Below are 23,313 nucleotides of genomic sequence, written 5' to 3'. Positions count from 1 at the left end.
GAAGCTCCTCCGTGTGAAGGTGCCTCCTCCAGACACAGGTGTGTGGGGGGTGGGGGGCTACGGGGAGAGTGAGGGTTTCCTGGGGCTTCCCCAAGTTTAGTCGGGCTGGGGCAGGGCTCCTCCCTCAGAGCCCTAAGAGGGGGCTCCTCCAGCTTGGAGTGGGGGGGTCTATGTGAGCATGAGGGGCCCTGGAGGCCTGGCAGAAATGAGTGAGGGGCTCACGGCTTCCAAGGGGAGCCAGTGGGGAGGGCTGGGGTCCCCAGGCTTGCAGGGCGACTACATGCCCCCTCCCAGGTGGCACTCTGGGCTGGCAGGGACCAGCTGCTCCTGCTACTCCACCAGTCCCTTCCCTCCAACTTGGAGTGTCTTCAGACACAGCAGTGCCCACCCCACTCCGACAAGGAGAAGCCCTAAGACAACCCCGGTCCCATCTTGCCTCACTTCCTCCGGCACATCCCACCCCGTGGCCAGCTTTCCAGGTGGCTCAGCTGTGTTGAGCAGACACTGTATCCTCCCAGCCGCCCCCACTTTCCCGAGGCGTCGACTCGGGGAGTGGACCTGAGGGGTGATTCTCGGAGGGGCCAGACTCCCTCCACAGAGGCTGGCAGGATGTGGAGCGTCAGGACCATAGCATGTGCGGGGCGGTGGGTTCAGGGGGCTGTGGAGGGATGCTGTGGGCCTGCTGGGGGCTTCATCTGCACATGTTAGTCTGGGAGCTCAGCCTGGGGGGCTCGGTGGGCTGGGCATCCGGGGAACTGGAGGGGGCACTGTGGCTTAATTAGGCGCTGGAAGAGTGGCATTACCCATGCTAGCAGTAACTTTTAATTGTATCTCTTGAAATTGGTAATATGGTGAGTCGGGCTGGGGAGGCATTGATTAAAACCTGAGAAGAGAAACAACAGAGACAGTGAGAAGAGGACGGGGCACGCAGACACACTCACCTGGGCGACCAGGCCTCCACTCACCTCCACCGAGCTCTCCGCCGCCTTCTCCCCCACGGCCGCTGCTTCCCTTTTGGCTTTGAATGCAAAGAGCACAGGGCTCACTCTCCACGGCCCTGTTCCTGCACAAAGCCCTGCCTACCCACCCGCCACCCCACCCCACACCTCCCAACCTGGCATCCTTCTGGATCCTCCAGGGGCCCCACAACTGTGTGGGGCGGTGGACTTGGTGCCTGAGCCCAGCTCTGCCACTGAGCAGCTGTGTGGCCTTGGGCAAGATGCTACACCTCTCTGGGCCCATTTGTTCCTTGCTGGGTATTGTCGAATCTCCTTCACCTTTATCAGAGCCCCCGACGGACTGTGCAGAGTGGCTGTGAGGAGGCCTTGGTTCTCAGCTCCTGGGGGCTCCTGAGTGTCTGTGGCACAGACCCTGTGAGGGAGGGGCCCCATTCCTTTCTTGTTTCTGCTACCGAGCTGAGTGCTGAGGATTCAGTGAGCTGCACACACCCCAGGGCAGAGCCTGGTGCAGGTAAGAGCAGTCTGTGATTGCTACCAGGGATTTCTTTTTTAAAAACATTTATTTTTTTTGGCCGAGCCCTGCAGCATGTAGGTTCTTAGTTCCCTGACCCAGGGAACAGACCAGTGACCCCTGCATTGGAAGTGCAGACCACTGGACCACCAGAGAATTCCCGTCTATGAGGGCTTTCTTTTTCTTTTCCATTAATTTTTATTGGAGTACAGCTTTACAATTCTATGTTAGTTTCTGCAGCAAAGTGAATCGCCCATACGTATACACACTGCTGCTGCTCAATCGCTCAGTTGTGTCCAACTCTTTGTGACCCCACGGACTGTAGCCCGCCAGGCTCCTCTGTCCATGGGATCCTCCAGGCAAGAATACTGGAGTGGGTTGCCATTTCCTCCTCCAGGGGATCTTCCCAACCCAGGGATTGAACCTGCATCTCTTGTGTCTCCTGTATTGGCAGGTGAATTCTTCACCCCTGAGCCACCTGGAAAGCCCCAGACATATATATATACATCCCCTCTTTTTTTGGATTTCCTTCCCATTCAGGTCACAACAGAGCCCTGCGAAGAGTACCCTGGGCTGTAGAGTAGGTTCTCATTAGTTATCTCTATTATACAGAGAAGTGTATATATGTCAATCCCATTCTCCCAATTCATCTCACCCCTCCTTCCTGCCTTGGTACCCATACATTTGTTCTCTACATCTGTGTCTCTATTTCTGCTTTGCAAATAAGATCATCTATACCTTTTTTTTTTTTTTTTAGATTTCACATATATGCGTTAATATATATAAGGGCTTTCTGATGGGCCTGGCACACCCTGTGTACCCCCGGGGACAGCTTGAGGACTTCTTCCAACTCAGTCACCCCTGACTCCCTCCCGCACCCCCAGCAACATCCTAGAGCCCTCTGCCAGGGCCCTCTGACTTCTCACATCGCTGGGAGGGCGCCCACTCACTCCAATGCCCACCCCTCTGCTTTCTGTAACACAAGAGGAAGCTGGGCTAATGTTTGGAACCGAGGACCCGCTGGGGAGGGAGCTAATGGATGAGGCCCTGGAGATGCACATTGCCGCAGGGGGAGGCCGGGGGCTGCAGCTACCCCCAGAGACGGGCTGTGCTGCAGAGAGTGGGACGGGGTGTTCAGGGATCAGCCACAGCTGAGGTTTGACTCCGGCGTTTAAACAGCTGTGTAAACAGGCATGTGCTGTGACCTCAGACAAAAGGGGCCTGCTGACAATGGGGCAGGTGGAGAATTAGGAACTCATGGTGCCGGGTCAGACCCACACACAGAGGAGACATCACAGTGAGGGTCTCCATGAGCAAAAACCGTGCTTGGAAAACCAATCTCATCTCCCAGCTGGTGGGGCTGGTCCTGTGATGCTGTCACAGCATCTCGGCGCCGTGGCCGTAACCGGGGGGGGTTTGGGACCAGCATGGAGCCCACTGGAGGCTCAGCTCAAACTGACGTCCTGCTGGGACCCTGGTTTCCCAGGGCTTGGCATGAGGCACACAGCAGGCGCTCAATAAGAGTTCATTACTGTAAGGATGAATGGCTGAATTAATTAATTAGTGAAGAGTCTCGGATGGTTTGCTAGGGTGTGTTGGGCTGGGATTTAATTCTCATGCCACCTCTCCTTCTGATTCTTTTTTCTTTGGGGGCACGTCTTCTCCCTGCAGGTTGGGGGAAGGGAAGGGGCCGGGGACAGAAAAGTAGGAGGGGGGCCAAGGGAAGGGAGGAAGAGGTCTACAGAACATGGCCACAGGTGACAGAAAATCCGAAGCCGGCTGAATTCATCCGGAGTGAATAATTCAACCTGGAGAAACCATTTGAGACACTGGGTTTGAGGGTTCATGTGGGTTTCGGGAGGCTGACTCAGGCCTGGGATGAGAGAGTGCTGGTGGCCCCTTAGGGAAAGGTCTGGAGGGGGCAGACCAAGATTTCCAGACCCTTCTGGCCACCTTTCTTACCTGCTCCTGGCTGCAGATGCCCCTACCCCGTGCACCAGCAGTCAGCAGAGAGCGAGGGGCCCAGGGTCCTGACACCTCCAGGAGGACAGTGACGTTTGTCAGTAGACACATTTCTCACTCGCCTTCCACCCACTCCCACTGCTGAGGCCCCAGGAGGCTGGGCCGTGTAAAGCAGCATCTCCCTCACCCAAATCTCCCAGGACCCCAAGGCTGGGGCCCCAGGTCTGGAACTCACCTGTGGGCGATCCTTGCTTGGACTGTGGGTCTCCCTGGGACCCCCCGGCCTTGAAGGAGAGAGTCTTTGTTCCTTGCTGCTTCTCCAGCTCCCCTGGGAAACGGAGAAACTCATGAACAGAGAGAAACCTGGACTCCAGCACACAGAGGGGTGAGAAGGGATGAGGGGAGAGTGGGGGGGAGTGGGAGAGGGGGTCCCGAACACATGGCACCCACTTCCCCACTTCATGGCAGGCCCAGTGCCCTCTGGAGCCTCAGCTCCCCCTCCAGAGGCAGGGATGCCAGCCCCTGCTCTGACAGCCCGAGAGGAGGGGGACGAGGCGGACAAGATGGGGGTGACCACCCGGGTCTGCATCTTGGCTCCAATGCTGCCCGGCTGTGTGGCTTCAGGCGGATTACTTAACCTCTCTGTGCCTCTCTTATGGGGACAACAGTACTTCATAGGATCATTAAGAGGGTCGCAGGAGAAAAGACATCAAGGCACTCAGGGCTTGTCAGGCACTTAACACACATCAGCTCCTAGGACGACATGGAAGGCTCATATGGTGTAGCTAGCGCCTCACCACCGCTGGAGCCGTCCTGTCGGCCCACCGCGTCCGCCGGCCGAGCTCCCCCGAGAAGGGAGTACCCAGCCGCCGAGGCTCCGGTGGGTACCTGTCTGCTTTGCTCTTTTGTTGTTCAGTCGCTCAGTGGTGTCCGACTCTTTGCGACCCCATGGACTACAGCACACCAGGCTTCCCGGTCCTTCACCATCTCCCGGAGTTTGCCCAGACTCATGTCCATTGAGTTGGTCTGCCTGCTACTCAGCTTTAATTCCTCTCTCTAGACTAAAAACCGATTCCTTCCTGTCTGTCCTCAGTGGTGCTGGAGAAAGGCCAGTTACCCTCCTTGGGGGTTCGACAGCTGTTATTACATCCCTCCTCGGTTCCTCTTTTCCAGGAGACATCACTAACGTTCCCTGTGTTAAAGCTATTCCCTTGGGTTCCATTTTTGCCTCGCTAGGGGGCTCCCCAGGTGGTGCCAGTGGTAAAGAATCCACCTGCCAAAGGAGACATGGGTTCAATCCCAGAGTTGGGATTTCCCCCGGAGAAGGGAATGGCGACCTACTCCAGTTTTCTTGCCTGAAGAATCCCATGGACAGAGGAGCCTGGCAGTCTACAGTCCAGGGAGTCGCAAAGAGTCAGACACAACTGTACACGCACGGACTCTAGCAACTAGTCGCCTGTAATCTGGGGACACCGGCTTGCAAACCCCAAACCAGAACCATTTGTGCCGACTGCCTGAACCACACCATCAGTCAATACTCAGTAATTTTACTGAACCGAGAGTTGCTCCTCTCTCCCTTAGAGGGGCTGCCTTGGTTTTGGAGAAATCACCAAGGAGCCCAAGGAACCTGGGTGCCAGTCTTGTTTTGTCACGGACTGCGTGAATTTGGGACCACTTCCTTAAGTTCTGTTGACTCAGTTTCCTTATTTGCAAAATGAAGATACTACTACTCAGCTACTGGAAAGATGTGGCAAGAATTAAATAATTCAACAGGCGCAGCAGTCAGCCCAGGGCTAGGCACGTAGTAAGGGCTTGATAAACAGGAACGCTGGCTGTTGTTTTCCTTTTTCTCTTTTCTTTCCTCCTGGCCTTCCTGAGCAACTCCTCCTCTTTGCTCAGCTTTCTTCTCTTTCTCTCCGCCGGAAGAGCAGGAGCAGATGTGAGCCCTCCCCCTCTTCCCTCAACCTCTGGACAGCAGGAGAGGATATTTGCCCTTAGCACCCAGATCCTGGCGATATCGACCCCTTTGTTCTCAGAGGGGCAGAGGGGCTGATGGGGAAAGCGGCCATGCGCAGCCAGGCTGGTGCTGCCTTGGATGCTGGGCTCTCCAGCTGCATCTGGGACATTCTGACATTGTGACAAGGTGAGGGTGTGTCCTTGAGAATGTTCTAGACCAACAGCTAAGATGGCATTGGAAAGAGTCTGTTATGCCCCTGAAGTCACACTGCCCACCTATAGCAGAAAGGGAATTTATACCCTTCCTGTACCAGGCATTAATAAGTTAAGTTATATGCGCTGGTTGGGAGAGTTTTTTGTTTTAACCTGATTTCATTGCTGTCTTAGGAAATTAGAGACAGAAACTAGCCTCTCATTTTCAGACTGGAAAGTACGTGAACCTCAGAATCAGACTCCAGTGCAACTGGTCGTCCGCTTCTAATATGCACCTTAGACTATGCACCTTAGACACATCCCTTAACTGCTCTGTCTCATTTTCCGTAAGGCCATGAGTCCTTGCAGCCTCCCTCTGGGCACACCTAAAGAAGCTGCCAGGCACACAGCAGGCGCTCCAGGGATGCTCGTGAAACCTTATCGCCTGGCGCATTGGCACCCTGCTCAAAGCTCCCACTGCCTTTTTTCTGCCTAAGGGGTTTAGACCAATTTTGAACTACTTTTCAACTAAGTGGCCATGCAAGGCAGACCTGGAGTCTTTTTATTTTCTGTTGGAGTCTCTGAATCCATTCTTATTTAATTTTCCTTTAAAGGCTCTCTGAAGCTGCTGTGATGCTCCATGACAGGAAAGCGTGCATGTGGGCAGAGACCGCAGGTTGTCACTGCTCTTGTCTTGAACCCAGAAGCCACCGGTAAACCACCCAGATGGATGAAGTGGCTCTGAGATTGTCTACAACGCCTGAGCGACAGCAGTGAGAGCAACCAAGAACAGGCACTCCTTGGAGGACAGAAAGACAGCTCTAAGGCGAGGGACAGTCAGAAAGCCAGCCAGGACTCTTCAGGAAGACGACGTTATAAAAAAAAATTAAGTGGGGGGATCCTTACAGGTTAAAAGGCATGAAAGACAGGAAACAACCAGCTGTGATGTGGGGATCTGAACTGGATCAGGGAGGAGGCTGTCCAGGGAGATTGGGTCAGAATCTGCCCGGAACGCCTTGGTGTGCATGTCTGTCTTTAGGGCCGGCTCGTTTCCTGGTCCTGCTCAAACCCAGCGAGTTCTGTGGCCGAGGGGCCCACAGGGAGCCCCACAGCCTAGCTACACGTGCACACACCCTTGCGTACCTCGGTTTAACTGTGAAGCCTCCATCAGCCGTGATGGCGCGGTGGGGCAGGGGGCGGGGAGGGCTTGGGAAGGCAGAGGGGCCTTGCTCACCCACACTCACTCCACAGAGGGGTGTCTGTCTACGAGCGACCCTACTCCTGGAGCCAGGCCACCCAGGGGTCTGAGGTGAGGCGTCCTTACACTCTATCCGGATCTGCTCCAGCTCTGTCACCTCAGCGATGGACTCCTTCAGGTCTTCCACAAACTTCTGCATCTCGTCCAAGCCCAGGGCGCAGAAATGCAGCACCTGCTTCTTCTCGGAGCCCGAGAGCGGGGTCACCAGGGTGATGCCGTGAGAGTAATCTGGAAGCCAGACCCCAGCCGCCATGGGCCGTGAGCAGCCGCAGGCGAGGCCTGGGCCCTGGGGTGCCTGCCCCTCCCCTCCCCCAGCCCCGGCCACATCCGCAGACGACAGACTTACACTCGTTCTCAAAGAGGTGGAACTGCATGCCCAGCAGGCCCACGGACCTGCAGAAGGTGTACGTGGAGGAGCTCTTCTTCTTGGGGCAGAGTTTGAGAATCTGTCCAAGAGAGGGAGATAGACGTGCACTGACGGGTGTGCGCTCGTGTGATAAACATGCCTCACACACCCAGGGGCTCTGGTGAACACAAGTGAATACACAGAAAAGGACAGGCACGCCCAGGCAGACTTACACACTTAGGATACATTCACACACACGTATACACACGTGCGTGCACACATACATATACACACAATATACCGCATGAAGCCGTCCAGCGGCCCTTCCCACTGCATCTAACACGCAGCCGGACTTCCGGCCTGGTCTGTAACCCCCACCTCATCTGGTCCCTGCTCTGCTCAGGCCAAGCCGTCCTTTCTGTGGCTTGAACAGAGCAGGTGGGTCCCACTGTGGGTCTCTGCACCGACTATTTCCTTGCAGCTTCCAGCATGGTCGGCTACTCTCCTCACTTAGTGCTGTGCTAAGCTGTTTCAATCACGTCCGACTCTTTGCAACCCCATGGACTGTAGCCCGCCAGGCTCCTCTGTCCATGGAAGTCTCCAGGCAAGAGTACTGGAATGGGTTGCCATGCCCTTACCCAGGGGAATCTTCCCATCCCAGGGATGGCACCCGGTTCTCTTAAGTCTCCTGTGTTGGCAGGCGGGTTATTTACCACTAGCGCCACCTGGGAAGCCCCTCCTCACTTAGCTGCTGCTGCTGCTAAGTCACTTTAGTCGTGTCTGACTCTGTGTGACCCCATAGACGGCAGCCCACCAGGCTCCCCCATCCCTGGGATCCTCCAGGCAAGAACACTGGAGTGGGTTGCCATTTCCTTCTCCAGTGCATGAAAGTGAAAAGTGAAAGTGAAGTCTCTCAGTCGTGTCCAACTCTTAGCGACCCCATGGACTGCAGCCCACCAGGCTCCTCCATCCATGGGATTTTCCAGGAAACAGTACTGGAGTGGGGTGCCATTGACTTCTCCCCCTCACTTAGAGCTTGACTCAAATACGGCCTCCTTAGAGACCCCTTCCCTGACACCATTTCTAACAAACAAAAACAAAATGAAAGAAGAAAAATCTCGGCCTCAGGATGCCGGGGTTGCGGGAGGAGGACCCTCGGGATCCATAAGTCAATCAATGGGTCAGCCCATTAAGGCACAACAAGCCGAAAGGCAGTGAAGAAATGCATACACAGCTGATGGCAGAAACTGGTACTTTTTTCTTAACGGGGCAGTGCAGCGTCTCAACCACTGGACCGCCAGGGAAGTCCCCGGTATGTGTTTTGAGGATGAAGTAGTGTAAGGACTGGACAGTGAGTGGGCAGGCCACATTTGAGGTGGGGGGACATCTGCACTGAATGAGGGGAGAGAGGGGGTCATGCGAGGTCTGGGAGCTTTTCAAGCAGATGATGAGCAGCAAAGTCAGGGTGTGAGACAGAGAAGCCTGGTGGGCTAAGTCCATAGAGTCACACAGAATCAGACATGACTGAAGCACGCATGCTCTGTGTTCAAAGAGCGAAGGCTAAATGCCCCATAGATGTATAGACATGTACACGCACGTGTGCGTGCGCACACACACACACACGCCAGCATTCCCCTGGACCCAGGGACAGTACCGGCTGCTTGCAGACCCCCTGCACCTCCCAGGCTGCGGGACAGATGGACGTGCAGCCCTGTACCCTCCAGCCCCAGGTATCTCATTATGACGGGGAGGCAGACGCTCTGGGACCTAGTCCATTCCCACCAGGACCGGGAACCCCGAGCAGATAAGCTCTCTGTGCCTTGGCTTTATAACCTACAGAGTAGGAACGATCCTGTCTGCCCGGGCCATCACCTGTCTGCTCTGAACACAGAGCATGCGTCTTATCTGATTCTGTGTGACTCTATGGACTTAGCCCACCAGGCTTCTCTGTCCATGGAATTCTCCAGGCAAGAATACTGGAGTGGGTTGCCATGCCCTCCTTCAGGGGATCTTCCTGATCCAGGGTTCGAACCTGAGCATACGTCTCCTGTGTTGGTAGGTGGGTTCTTTGAACACAGGCATCCATACAATGACTATTTAGTGAGTGTCCCAGGCATTGTTCTAAGTGCTAGAAAGCAGGGGAGAACAGGATCTGATCTGTCTCCTCTCCATCCCCCACCACCCTTCCCATCCATGACTCATCCCAGGCTGTGGAAATCGGCTGCTGGGTGTGCAGCACCCTGTGGGGAGGGGTCCCTGAGCCCCTCCCTGCTCAGCCCCTGGCTCTGTTCCCCGCTCACCACCAGCAGGTCGTTGAAGAGGAACACCTCCCTCTGGTGCGCAGCCTGCTTCTGCAGCTTGTTCACGTCCGTCACCTCGAAGAGTCGGCTGCAGCAGACCAGGCGGCGATGTGGCACAGAGAGAACCTGGTGGGGGGGCACACAGTGCTCAACAGGGGGTGGGGGGGCCGTCACCCCCTAGCACCAGTTTCCAGAAGAGCAGATGCAGGCCCGGTTTGACCCTGAACCTCCCCTCTCCTCCCCCAGGGCTCTCTCCCCTTCCTCACGCTCCTTGGGGATCAGGGCTGGGCAAGAGGGGTTCTCGATGCTGGGAAGAAGTAAGAGGATAAAAGACAGAGAAAGGACATTGAATACAGTCTCTGGGTCTTCCCTGGTGGCTCAGTGGTAAAGAATCCACCTGCCAACTCAGGGGACACAGGTTTGATCCCTGATCTGGGAAGATCCCACAGGTTGCGGAGCAATTAAGCCCATGCACTGAACCTACCGAAGCCCGCACACCCTAGAACCCAGGCTCCATAACAAGGAGTAGCCCCTGCTCCCCACAACTAGAGAAAAGCCCCCAAAGCACCAAACACCCAGCATGGCCAAAAATGAATAAATAAATATTTTTAAAAAGAGAGAAAAGAACCTCTAGATCGTTCAAGTCCCATCAAGTCCCATCCCTTCTCCCTCCGAGTCCTCCTCGAGGGCACCCCCACATTCTGGGTTGTGCTTCTCTGTACTGCACACCCAGACACGAGTGTGCAAGGCAGGGAGGGGGTCCCGGGGACACTGGAAACCTGCTCTAGTGTATGAACCAGCTCCTGGGGGGCATCCGCAAGCCTGACAGAGGCTGCGACTTCAGCATGAAGGGCTCTAGCCAGGAAAGGCTGACCCCGCATGAATGGGTGGAGGGGTCTAGCACAGAGCCTCCAGAAAGTTCCCCAAACTGCCCCCTGAGCAAGCCACTGGGGAGGAGGAACCAGAGAGATCAGGGTTAGAGATGGAGGCCAGACCTTTATGTCTGCGGTATACGGAGCTTCTGTGGACATCTCGAGAGGACTGCCCTTAAAAACCACTGCAAACTTGGAGCAAACTGTGACCCGGGGCCACAGCTCAGGGGCACCTCAAGGGTTTGAGACCCCACATCGAGAGCCTGCTTGAGCCCATGTCCTTCCTTCTCTTCAGTAGATCATCCAGGATGCCCAGGGTCTATTCCACTCCAACCTCCAGAGGCTTCAACCCAAGAGCCTGGACAGTCTTACCCAGGACCTCACTTCCACCCCTCCCACTGCAGGAGCTGGTCAAGGCGGCGATGAGGAGATAGGCAGGTGGAAGGAAGAGGGTGCAAGAAAGAAAGGAAGAAAGGGAAGGAGCTGGAGACAGGGGCTCTGTGGCCCGAGGTGGGGGGCAAGTGATCCCTCACCTCTTCCACTTCCACCCCTCCAGCCCCCTGCCAGCTGAGCACCATGACCCCACGGTGGGCACTTACAGTCTTCATGCCCACGATGGACTTCTCCACCTTGGTGACGTACGTGACGTGGTCCTCATTGGACCTGAGCTCCTTCTGCTGAATCCTCTCGTAGATGCCGACCACCAGCTCCCTGGGGATGTCGGCACCGTCATCCACACCTGAGGATGAGGAGTGGAGAAGGGAGGGGGTCGGGGGGTCAGGGGCTGGAGCCAGAGAGGGGAAGCCCGCTACCTGAGTGACGCTCCCCAAGGGTGGCCTTGATTTGGCCCTGTCCCTGCTCCAAAGCTTTCAGTGGTTGGCTTCACATCCCTGCTGAATTAGAGATGACCTCCCTGGCCAGAGCACCTGCTGTATGAGGGCTCAGCACGTGTCCCAGCCCCACCTCCAGGTGCCCCACAGCCACAGTCTTGGCTCCTACCTCCCAGGCCTCCTCCTCATCTCTGATCACAGCCTTGGGCTCCTGCCTTTGCTCCCCCTAGCATCTCCCGCTCCGGCCCCACCATGAGGGCACTGCCCGTGTGCTGTCTTGTCTCTTTCAGGCCCTCCCCTCCCCTCCACAGGGAGCTCAGTGATTAGTTGTCAGATGGTGAGAAGATCCCCTCCTTGCTGGGAGCGCAGGGAGGGGTGGGACATTAAGTGAAGGAGAGCAGGGCAGCCCCCGCAGTGATGCAGTAACAAGACCACCACCCGTCTCCCACTTCATGGTAATGATCAGACTCTGGTGACAAAAAACACCAGCAGGAAGTACACCAACATGAAAACAACTTTCCCCGGGAGGGAGAAACAGAAGCAATAAACAAAATCTTCTTGCTACTTTTTCTAAATCTTCTTTTAACGATTATATACTCCTCTTTTCAAGAGGGGAAAATGAAAAATAAAACATCCTGGGCAAGTGCTCTCCAAGCAGTTTTCTTAAGTGTCGAGAGGACATTACACCTTCTATGAGTGACTCTCTGGATTGACCCCGTGTCTTCCACATCTGAGCTTGGTTCTGAGTTGGGCAGATGAACCAAGAAGCACCCCCCAGGGCCCCTGAAAGAAACCAGGCTGCGGCCAAGAGGAGCAGGGCAGGGGCTGAGCACACGGGGCTCCCAGGTAGAGATGGCAGGTTGCACACCTCTGCTCCTTCTGAACGCCCCGGAAAAAGGAATCGGCAGAGACGCAGGAAGAGGCAGGGGCACCAGGGGACCTGAAAGTGGGTGAATGAGCACATGATCCGCAAACCTGGGAAAGTGGAAATGGAAACCAGCAGAGGGATTAGAAGGCTCAGAACCATCAAGGGCTCTGGAGCTGGCAGAGCCCTGGAGGTGAAGGTGGGCTTGAAATAGGAAGATCAGTTGAAAATTAGAATAAAAGGCAGTTAGACGTCCCCGCCCCTTCCTCCACTCCAAGCCTTCATTCTTTGGAAGGGATGAACCAGGAACTCTGGGCTGGTGGACCCCAAGCACAACCTGTTGGAGAAGGAAATGGCAAGGCACTGCAGTATTCTCACCTGGGAAATCCTGCAGACAGAGGAGCCGTGGGGGCTACGGTCCATGGGATTGCGAAGGGTCGGACACGACTGAGCAACTGACATTAAGCGCAACCAAGAGTGAGAGTCTGTGCTGAAAACCGGGGGATGGACCTGATGCCTGTGTATTAGGAGACCCCCGCGAGCCCACTTCCCACGCAGCTCTCAGTGCTGGCAGAGAGACTCACCCGCTCTGGGCTACAGATTAGACATTTCTCTTCTGAGGGATTGAGCATCCCAAGGGAAAATATCTAAAGATACTGCAGTCACTTCTCCCCGTGAAACAGCTTAATGAAATGTCGACATGAGAAAGCCCACCAGTCGGCAACCCCACGCACACTTGGAGCTTTAATCAGCTTTTTAGTGGCTCACTGCTAAATGTGGACGGACAACCAAGTTTCATCCGCTGTGTATGGGAAGTCTCCAACACAAGAGAGGAAAAGTATGGGAAAAACTGAAAAAGGAACTTAGAAGAAAGCGAGGAGAAACCGAAACAAACAAGTGCAAACGTGAGAAGATGTTGCATCTACGAAACAGGAACAAAAGGCTCTGAAGAGCAGCACTTAGCAGAAAAGAGTTCTTGAGAGTGAAAAAGATGACCGCAGAAATGAAAAGTTAAGCAGGAGATCTGAAAGAGAAAGCTGAGGGCCCTCTTCAAGAAAGTCAAACAAGAAGACAAAGATGGCAGACAGAAAGTTGCCATCAGAGGCTCAGACTGGGAGGTCTAACATCTGGAACACAGGAGTTCCAGAAACAGAGTCCAGAGAAAAAGGAGAGGGGAAATGATTAGATGCAATATTTCGGAGGCATGTGTTTCTAGACTATTAATAAAAGGAAGAAACTGGTTCCCAGCACAGTGGGTGAAGAAAGAGCCAAAGAAGGCACAGGATGATGAAACTCAGAACACGAAGGACTCCCCCGATGCCCGGCATGCTAGCAACCTCCTGGGCCCAGACAGCAGTTCCAGTGCCCTTGACCACCGGGGGTGACAGCCTTCCGTGGGGGTCTGAGACTCCCGGAACGACTCTGAGCAGGTTCTGGATCAGTTGAAAATTAGAATAAAAGGCAGTTAGACATCCCCGCCCCTTCCTCCACTCCAAGCCTTCATTCTTTGGAAGGGATGAATCTCCACTGCCTCCCCTACCTCGCAGGTTCCGGATAAAGTCCTCCAGCATCATCTTGCGGTCGGGCTTGATGTTGGGGCTGTACATGTCGGTGTTGAGCAGGATGATGGCGAAGGCCAGGATGAAGATGGTGTCCGGGTTGTGGAACTGCTGCACCACCTCGGGGTTGCACATGCAGTAGCGCTGGCTGCGGTGGGGACACGCGTGGGGCATGCGGTGGGGACACACGTGGGGCGTGAGGGCCCTGCCTTCCCCACACTCTGGAGAGGGGGGCACTCGGGAACATGTCCGGTTTTCTGAGTGTGGGCTTAGGCACAGGGGGGCTCCCCATCTCCACACTTTGGCCCCCATTCCCACCGAGGGGACAGGGCAGGTGTCATGCACCCAAAGACCCCAGACACCCCCTCCCCACCAGTACCAGCCTCAGACTGATGCTCAGTAAAAACCCGCTGGTTGATGGGGACACAGGAAGTGCCACCAGGCCACCTGGAGGCCAGATGCTGGTCCAGCTCAGAGAGCCCCAGAGGTCTGCCTGCTTCTTTCCTCCCCTCCTGCCCCCCTCCCACCCTCCCCCGCCCAAACCCCAACCAGCTCTCTAGGGACTCCTGTCCTCAGCTCACAGCCCGGGCTGCTTCCTCCATTCCCTGGGCGTGTGGGGGACTCCTGCCCCCGGCTGGCAGCCCCCTACTTCCCCCACGCCCAGCGTATGTGAGGGCTGAGGAGGACCCACCTGAAGGCCTCTATGAGCCGCTCCACCTTCTGGGCCTCACCCTGCACGCGGATATGGGCCTGGAACTTGCGCAGGGCCTCGTCCAGCTCCATGGCAGAGAAGTCCATCTCGTCCACCACGCAGCTGAGGCCGGGAGGGGAGAGGGCCGTGAGGGCAGTGGCCAGACCTCCCTCCACCAGCCAGAGCTGGGAAGGGGGGCAAAGCCCCCCTGCTGGCCAGACAACCCCTCCCTGAAGGAAAGGTGAGACTTGGGGGTCTGAGACCAACCAGGAGGGACTTACCCATGCCAGGGTCTCCTGCCATAGCCCAGGAGGACCTCCTCACCCTGCCTCCCCTCCCAGACAGCCCTGCAAGGTGCTGGCTGAGGGTCCTCCTCCCACTGCCAGAACCTGGGGCCCAGGGCGGCAGCCGGCAGTCCAAGGCTTCCGGCTAAGAGGATGCTGAGCCCAGACCTCCCGCCTCCAAATTCCAGGGCCTCTCCTCTCAGCCCCTGAGCATCCAGAAGTCAGAGATTTAAAAGGTGAACACAGTTTCCTCTCCTGTCCTCTCCAAGGCCTGTGAGGGGCCTGGCTTTCTCCCCACTTTCCGTTCCATTTGGGAGTCTCCTCTTACACAACCCCTCCAGTGTCTGAGCGTTTGTAGCCAAGCAGACTGCCCACCCCCAAGCAAGTGACAGGCCAGCTTAACCTCCTGGCCCCCAGCGCATCTGGCCTTGCCCTCCTGGGGCACCCTGTCCCCAGGATCATGAGCATTGGGGCAGGAATCTGGGCCCCACAGAGCAGCAGGCTCGACGCCCCCGAGGGCCACAGAGGCTCCCGCGTGGAGCTGACGTGTCCTTTTCCGCACACACGTGCCGCTCCGCTTTTCTCCGTCCTGGTCACCCCACACCCGCCCCATGCTGCCCTCTCCTGGTTCCCACAGGATGCAGAGAGTGGGGGGGTTTTCCTGAACACAGGGGAAAGAAGTAGAAGGGTACCGTCAGAGGATTGACAAATCCAGTTTGTTTGACGATGGTTTCTCTGGTGTTGGGGGAAAATGAACGTACAGGGAAGGGCAGGAGCAATAGAGAAGCAGGGGCCGTCAGGATGCACCTGCAGAGGGCCAGGCGAGAGACGGGGCTACATCGGAACAAGTCGAATGGACCCGGATGCACCTGCAGAGGGCCAGGCGAGAGACGGGGCTACATCGGAGCAAGTCGAATGGACCCGGATGCACCTGCAGAGGGCCAGGCGAGAGACGGGGCTACATCGGAACAAGTCGAATGGACCCGGATGCACCCGCAGAGGGCCAGGCGAGAGACGGGGCTACATCGGAACAAGTCGAATGGACCCGGATGCACCCGCAGAGGGCCAGGCGAGAGACGGGGCTACATCGGAACAAGTCGAATGGACCCGGATGCACCTGCAGAGGGCCAGGCGAGAGACGGGGCTACATCGGAACAAGTCGAATGGACCCGGATGCACCTGCAGAGGGCCAGGCGAGAGACGGGGCTACATCGGAACAAGTCGAATGGACCCGAATGGACCTGGCCAGCTCAGAATCTGAGAGACATCCTAAAGGAAGAACTGGGGGGGACGAGGATTCATTTGGTTGATCGACAGGGTTCATAACAGGCCACGTTAAATAACAGTGCTACTATGCACAGAGGAGACTGCTGAGGGCAGGAGTCAGTCCCTGGGCAGCCTTCACCAGGCCACAGGCTGTGTTAGCAACTCTTGCAGGAAAGTGAGGGTGTACATCTTTTATGTTTTACCAAGTATTTAATATTTTAAGTTGGCCTGAGTAAATATTTGATAATGTCTGGTTTGAGGAACTCTTCAGATAAAATGTCCCCACACCCAGCATCTCTCTCTTCTCAAAGCTGAAAGTATAAACGTGTTTATTTAGTATAACCTGGACAAAGTACTCCGGTGGGTCTGAAGCAAAGACCAAGCATTCTGAATTCTCAGCAGCCCAGGAGGCTCTTCCTGAGATTGGCCGCCTCTGTTCCCGCCCACTCTGGTCAGCAGGCCCTGGGGCCTCTCCCTGCCTCAGGGCTCCGCCCACCTCTCTCCTCCCCACGGCCTCTGCTGAGGGTCAGGGCCTCAGCATCGCACCAAAGCTGTGACTTCAGTAGCCTCTAGACCAGCCTCCTTGCCTCCAAACCATCTTCCGGAAGAACACTTCCAGGACATCCGCGGCCCTGTCACTCATTCCTCTGCTTATAATTTTTCCAAGGCTTCCCACACCCCCTGTATGAAACCCGAGTTCCCTGGCAAAGCACGGCCCTGGTTGCTCCCAGTCGCCCCTGCCCCTGCGGCATCCTGGCTCTGTCCTGCAGCCTTGCTCTCCATCATTGCATGCTCATTCACCCAGGCTGCTCCTTTGTCCTGCAGCCCACCCCCGACCTCCGGGTCTGCGTCTAGATGTCCATCTCTCGGAGAGTCTTCCTCGACCTCCGTGGTTCCTCTGCTGTGTCTCCCACCAGGCCACACGCTTCCAGATCCCCAGAGTCGATTTCTGCATTCCTAGCGGATATCTGAACTCAATAAACATTCCTGGGGTGGATGAATGAGTGAGTGACAGGACCAACCTGGAGAACGACTGGGGCCATGAGCTAGAGAAGGGGTCGGCTGAAGAAGGAGCCCTGTGGCTGGGGCCTTGACCTGGTGGCCCAAATCAGCTGGATCTGACCTCTGGACACAGCTGCCAAGGGAAGGGACAGTGGATTCCAGACCGTGGGCAGTGAGGCAGCGTGGAGTGCACACACTTCCCATTGTTCGGCTGCCTTTGCAGGCCAGGGAGTGATGAGAACTCGGCCAGCTGGCCCTGATGAGGCTGCTCCCGGGGAGATGTCTGGACCTGCCTGGCGAGATGCTGCTAACAGGGGGTAATCCCGGTGGTGCTCCCACTTGGGTCGGGGGAAGCGGGGGAGGTGCCCTCCTTCCTGTGAGTTTCTGCAGAGATGTGGCAAGCCCCTTGCAAGGGCTGGGGAAGCATAAACACAGACGCTCCCTGCATCTATATAAACACGTACAACCTTGCATAAAATTGCTCATTAGCACTGATCCATGCATGGCGTCAGTCTGTGTTGCAGGAAAACGAAGCATCGTACACAACTGTGATCAAAATGAATGTTGTCATCTCCACTTTTTTTTTTTTTTTTTGAACGATAGCAAGACAGTGTCTGGCAGACAAAGGCACTGGATGAGAGCTGAAAATAGGTGATGATGGCAGCAGGGATTTTTAATTGGCCAGAAGAGACCATAAAGACCTGGAAGCTGAGGCTCGGGCCAAGGCTAGGAGGGGTGTGTGTGCTGCCCACGTGGGACTCTGCTCCAGGCAGAGCCGGGCCAGTTTCAAGATTAGGATGGAAAACGAAACCACCCACCACCACGAGCTGGAGGAACCCGGGTGTTATTTCTGCAGTTCTTGTATCATACAATTCAATTAAAAATATCCCCATCCGCCACAGAGTTATTTTCGTTAGTCAGAACTCATAACATGCCTAACAAAGGTCAGGGCCTTCCACAAAAGGGTGACATGGCCAACAAAACAAAGCTGGAGGAGGCTGACACAGGAGGGCCTGCCGGGGTCCCTGGTGACGACAGAGCAACGAAGGAAATCCCGTTTGAGGGCCTCAGAGGGGATGGCTGCCGACGCGCCTTGAACCTGCCCACAAATCGGGAGTTGGTGAGGAGGCTGAGGCCACTTTCCTTTCGCTGGGCTGGCAGCCCCACCTGGTGGTTTTCAAACTGGAGGGCTCACCAGAACCACCTTGCAGGCTGATCAGCAAGCAGGAGGCCGGGCACCACCCCCGGGTTTCTGGTTCCGGGGCTCTGGGCTACAGTCTGAGAATTGACATTGCTAATAAGTTCTCAGGGGCTGCTGCTGTTCGAGACCCATGCTCTATGCCGATGACAGGGCTGGATCAGGGGGGTCAGGCCCTTGGTGTCAGGCACCCTTGGGATTGAATCTTAGGCTTCCCTGGCAGCTCAGTTGGTAAAGAATCCATCTGCAATGCTAGAGATCCCAGTTCAATTCCTGGGTCGGGAAGATCCCCTGGAGAAGGGATATGCTACCCACTCCAGTCTTCTTGGGCTTCCCTTGTGGCTCAGCTGGTAAAGAATCTGCCTGCAATTCGGGAGACCTGGGTTCAGTCCCTTAGTCGGGAAGATCCCCTTGAGGAGGGCATAGCAACCCAGTCCAGTATTCTTGCCTGGAGAATCCCCATGGACAGAGGAGCCTGGTAGGCTATAGTCCAAGGGGTCACAAAGAGTTGGATACTACTGAGCAAATTTCACTTCACTTCACTTCTACCATATAACTATTAGGTTCTAGTCACTTAGCCTCACTGGGCCTCACTTTTCTCATCTCTAGAATGGAGCTGACCCTGTAACCCCTGTTACAGGTAATCCCTGTAACCTACCAGTGGGCAGGTGGGGTTATGGGTTTTAGAAGAGACGATGTATATAAAGCTCTCAGTTATAACGGAGTATAAGAAACAAAGAGTTCCCAACTTGCAGTTGCCAAGGGGTGGGGGAGGGAGGGATAGACTGGGAGTTTAGGGTTGGTAGTCACGACTATTACATTTAGAATGGATAACCAACAAAGTCCTACTGAATAGCACAGGGAATTATACTCAATATCCCATGACAAACCATAATGGAAAAGAATATAGAAAAGAATGTCTATATTACTGAGTCACTTTGCTGTACAGCAAAGATTGGTACAACATTGTAAATCAACTATACTTCAATAAAAATATACATGTGTGTGTATGTGTTTAGTTGCTCAGTCGTATCCGGCTCTCTGTGACCCCATGGACTGTAGCCCGCCAGGCTCCTCTGTCCATGGGATTTCCCAGGCAAGAATACTGGAGTGGGTTGCCATGCCCTCCTCCAGGGGATCTTCTCAACCCAGGGGTCGAACCCAGGTCTCCCCCATAGCAGGCAGTTTCTTTGCCATCTGAGCCACCAGGGAAGCCTATACATGTATATATACATCTGGTGACTCAGACGGTTTATGTATATAAACACAAATACATTTTTAAAAAGGAAATGAGAGTTCTTGTTAGGGACCAGATCAGAGCTGATGTGCCTGGTGGTTAAGCAGATCTGAAGTTTCTACTAGCAGAGCTGTAAACACCCTTGCCATCATCACCAATTAACTCTGCCTGAAAGTCCATCACCAGATCCATCAACTGTTTACAACACAGTCCGTCAGACAGAGGAAACCAAGTCGGCTCAGGCCAATGGAGGTTTGTGGACCAGTTCCTCAGCTCTGCTTTCTTCCTAGATGAGAGGGCCGGGGCCAGCAAATAAAGGTGCATCGGGGACGGGAGGGGCTTCTCAGGGGCGCTAGTGGTAAAGAAACCCACCTGCCAATGCAGGAGGCACAAGAGACGTGGGTTTGATCCAGGGTCTGGAAGATCCCCTGGAAGAGAGCATGGCAACCCACTCCAGTGTTCTTGCCTGGAGAACACCATGCACAGAGGATCTGGCAGGCTACAGTCCACGGGGTCACATGGAGTTGAACACATGAGCGACTTAGCACATACACGGGCAGAGCACCTGATTTTGGTCGGGGCACTAGACGTTTCTTCTCTCAGCCCTCAGCTCCTGTCCAGGGAAAATGAGGGGGCTGGACTAACTGACCGTCCAAGGTGTTTCTCAGCACCACCACTCACAACTGGGGTCTGACATGCGCGGTAGAGACATCTGGACCAGATGCCTGTTGGGATGAAGCAGAAGGCAGGAAGGTGCAGAGCTAAGGGCTCGGGCTGTGGACCATTCTGCCCGGCTTCAGATCTCAGCAGCTGCTCAGCTTTGTGGGCAAGCAACCCACCTTCTCTGGTTCCTTCACTGGGTGCAGACTCCAGCATTCGCTTCACAGCGCTGCTGGGAAGAAAAAACGTGGCTCTGCATATAAGGCTCTTGGAACCATGCCTGCTGGCACATGATATACACTTGGCACACGTGAGCTGCCCACTCACTCACAGACGGCCCTCCCGAGAAACCCTAGGATGCCTTTCCAGGAAGTCCCCTTGCACTGAGCGGCCAGTGTCAGCCACCCCTGAGTTATCACACAGGATTGAGAGAGACCCCTCCAGAGCTAGGACCAGAGGGCTCAGGAAAGGAGTTGGCGCTGGGTTTATTTACTTTGGTATAAAAGCCCAATCTCCATGTACCCATGACCAAGCCAAAGGGAGTCTCAACTCTGGACGTGGAGTTCATCCCACTCTTGAACTTGGAGTTCCAGAGTTCCAGAGTCTCCATGTACAGGAGTGAGTGATTCTGAAATGCCAGTGACTGTTAACTGTTAAGGAGAATCTCTCATCCGTGTGTGTGCGTGTGTGTGTGTGTGTGTGTGTATGTGTGTAGGCAAGGGTGGAGGAAAGGGCACTGGAGAGGTGAGGGCTCAAGGTCATAAAACCCCAAGACACCCCTGTTAGAAGAGACCTTCTCCTTCCATCCCTCTGAGTGGGGGCAGCACCAAGTTTTCAGAGCCGCACAAAGCCGCCTATCCGTGTCTGCCCCTGGCCTCTCTCCATCCCCCTCTAGACCCACCAGGGTGGGCATGGGTGCCAGCCTGCTCTCCCCTCGCCTGTGGATCTCCTCAGGAGCAAGACAACCCCCATCAGAAGCTACATACAGACAACGCCCAGGACCTTCTGGAGTTAGTCCTTCCCAGCGAAGAGAGGCCAGCGCCTTCCAGCCTGTTGAGTTTGACAGACAATCTGTCTTCATTTCTGAGTGTCCCCAAGAAGAACAAATCTGTTACATGCTGGCCAACACATTTCCACGGAAATGAAATAATGAAATCTGACTGAAACGTCCTACTCCAGTATCCAACAGAGATTGGAGCAGGCGCAGTGCAAGAAGGAATCCCCCGGGGAAACTTTTTCTCCCACCCTGCCCCCCGGGACTGCTCAACCCCCATACTGCTCCCCCTGCATCTCCGTGGGAAGGACAGATGCCGTCCACGTGCACAGCGATCACGCGGGCCAGGAGGGAGGCCGCGGAGAACCCACACGCAACAGCCCCCAGTCCGCTGGCCTTCAAACCTGCTGAAGCGAACACTTCAGGAAGGAAATAGAGCAGAGCCAAATTTCCCAGCCATGTGAAAACGGAGAGGGAAGCACTTTCAGCCCCCCAAGAATTCCGACCCCCACTGCCCTCCGGGTCCCACTGCCCTTCCTCCTCAACACCAGAGGGGGGCTTCCTCCAGGCTCGGGGTGGCCCCTCCCTTCCCCAGCCGTGGTACTGAGACCTGCCCTGAGGAGTCTGAGTTTCCCTGTGTTAGGGGAGGGGCCGTGGGGGAGTAGGGGTCGAGGAGGTCTAATGCCCTGGGCTTCTTTTTATGCCCTGTGGTTTTAAATAGAAAATACAGTAACAGAAATAGCTGACATTTTAAAAGAATTTACTAAGCATCAGGCACCAAGTTAAGCACTTCATATCCATTTTAAAATTTAATTCATATGACTGGTTCTATTATCCCCATTTGACAAATGACAAACTTGAGGCTGGTTTTTCCTAAAAAAAAAAAAAAAAGAGAGAGAGAGCCAAAAACCAAAGCCTTCCCAGGTAAACACGGGAATGGACATGGCCCTCTGAGCTCAGAATGCCTTCTATTATTATTCAGTAAAGCCTGGTTGGACACATTCCTTCTTGGAATGGGGCTTCCACAGACTAGCACAGAAAGGGATGAAAAGAAAGGTCAGCTTTTAACAGCACCAAGGGCCTAATTCTGGAGGCAAATATCAGCACCTCTGTGATGCTCAAATGCAGATCAGCGTCAGGGGCAGATTCTATCTGGTACGGCCCCTCCTCTCACCCTGTCTGCCCTCCTCCCAGGCCCTCTGCCTCACCGCCTCTCCCTTTCCTGTCTGGCTGTATCTTGGAGAGTGCGGTGGCTTGGGCTGTCTCAGTCTCCAAAGGGAGGGGTGATTTATGTCTTTTATTCAGCAAACAGCTTTGTACGGAATGGATGCGATGGGCTGAATGTCACGGGTGGGGGCAGGGAGCAGTGCGGAATCCCAGTGAAGCCTTCCCGGCCAGGACAAAACCAAAACGGCACTGGGTGGGGAGAAGGAAGGGGCAGGGGATGCTGGCTTGAGCGGCAGGGAGATGCCAGAACTCCCCGTGCCTGGCTGCCCCGCCACTGCCTGCCTCTTCCTGCCTCTCTGTCCTCTCCGGGCACCTCGCAGGGGACAAACCAGGCATCTGGGTGATGCAGACTTGGGGGAGGAGCTGCCACGTGCAGGCTGAATGTGCCAGGGCCTTGGAGCCCAGGGCCTGCGTGGCTGCAGAACAAAGCACGTGAGGTGGGGGGCATTCACTGGGGCAGAATCTGGGCTTGGTTCTGCTCTCCATCCTCCCCAAGCCCACAGTGCCCACTGGAGGCTCCTGGGCCCCTCGCCTCTCTTTCCACATTCCTCCTCTCATCTCTCCCTGTTGACCCCTGGGTCTGTATCTTCTCTGAAGCCATTCCTGTTCCTTCACCTTTCTATACACACACACACACACACACACACATACATACACACATGGGATACCCAGCTCAGCCCTGGTTCCCTACATACAGTAGGCACTCAATATTTGGTGAATGAGTGGTGAATGGCCATCCTGTTCCCCTGAGTGCCCCTCTGGGTGGCTGTGGCATGGTGACAAAGCACACTTTAGGGCAGAAGATTTTGCATGATGCCAAGGTGTTACAAGCGCACTAAGGATTGGGGGAAATGATAGATTCACCGGCGGTGCTTGGAGGGACCCAAACTCACACAGCCCAGCCCACTCTCTTTGCAGGTGAGGAAGCTGAGGCCTGGAGCAGAAGTGACGTGCAAAAGCTCTAGAGCCTGTTTGAAGTAGAGCAGGAGTCAGAGCTGGCCTCTCAGGTCCAGCCACTTCTCTCTCCCCACTGCCCCATCATCTAAGCCTGAGCCCATCCAGCCGCCAGCCCAGTCTCCAGCCCTGTGCCCCTCCCGCATAGCAGCTGGTCTGAGTCTCCAGCCCACACACTTGGTCTCCCGGG

General features: G+C 55.3%; 1 protein-coding gene across 7 annotated transcripts in view; it reads right to left on the bottom strand.

Moving 5' to 3' along the window:
- The window catches only part of IQSEC3 (IQ motif and Sec7 domain ArfGEF 3), a 92,449-nt gene that overhangs the window by 5,764 nt on the left and 63,372 nt on the right, over positions 1-23,313 (bottom strand). For 3 of the 7 annotated variants that reach the window (XM_086402442.1, XM_086402444.1, XM_086402449.1), the window contains 8 exons: positions 14,302-14,424; positions 13,592-13,758; positions 10,956-11,095; positions 9,485-9,610; positions 7,185-7,284; positions 6,905-7,066; positions 3,668-3,760; positions 942-1,018 (listed from right to left, as the gene is read on the bottom strand). In XM_086402442.1, the coding sequence (XP_086258568.1) occupies positions 942-1,018; positions 3,668-3,760; positions 6,905-7,066; positions 7,185-7,284; positions 9,485-9,610; positions 10,956-11,095; positions 13,592-13,758; positions 14,302-14,424 (988 nt within the window). Of the gene's footprint in view, positions 1-799; positions 884-941; positions 1,019-3,667; positions 3,761-6,904; positions 7,067-7,184; positions 7,285-9,484; positions 9,611-10,955; positions 11,096-13,591; positions 13,759-14,301; positions 14,425-23,313 lie in introns of those variants that run through there. The other 4 variants (XM_086402443.1, XM_086402446.1, XM_086402445.1 and 1 more) reach the window with 3 other exon arrangements.

The sequence above is a fragment of the Bos grunniens genome, chromosome 5 (assembly GCF_055505025.1).
Source record: "Bos grunniens cultivar Pamir isolate PY7600 chromosome 5, Bosgru_T2T1.0, whole genome shotgun sequence".
In the NCBI taxonomy this organism is placed as follows: domain Eukaryota; kingdom Metazoa; phylum Chordata; class Mammalia; order Artiodactyla; family Bovidae; genus Bos; species Bos grunniens.
This window is presented reverse-complemented; position numbering and strand designations above follow the sequence as displayed.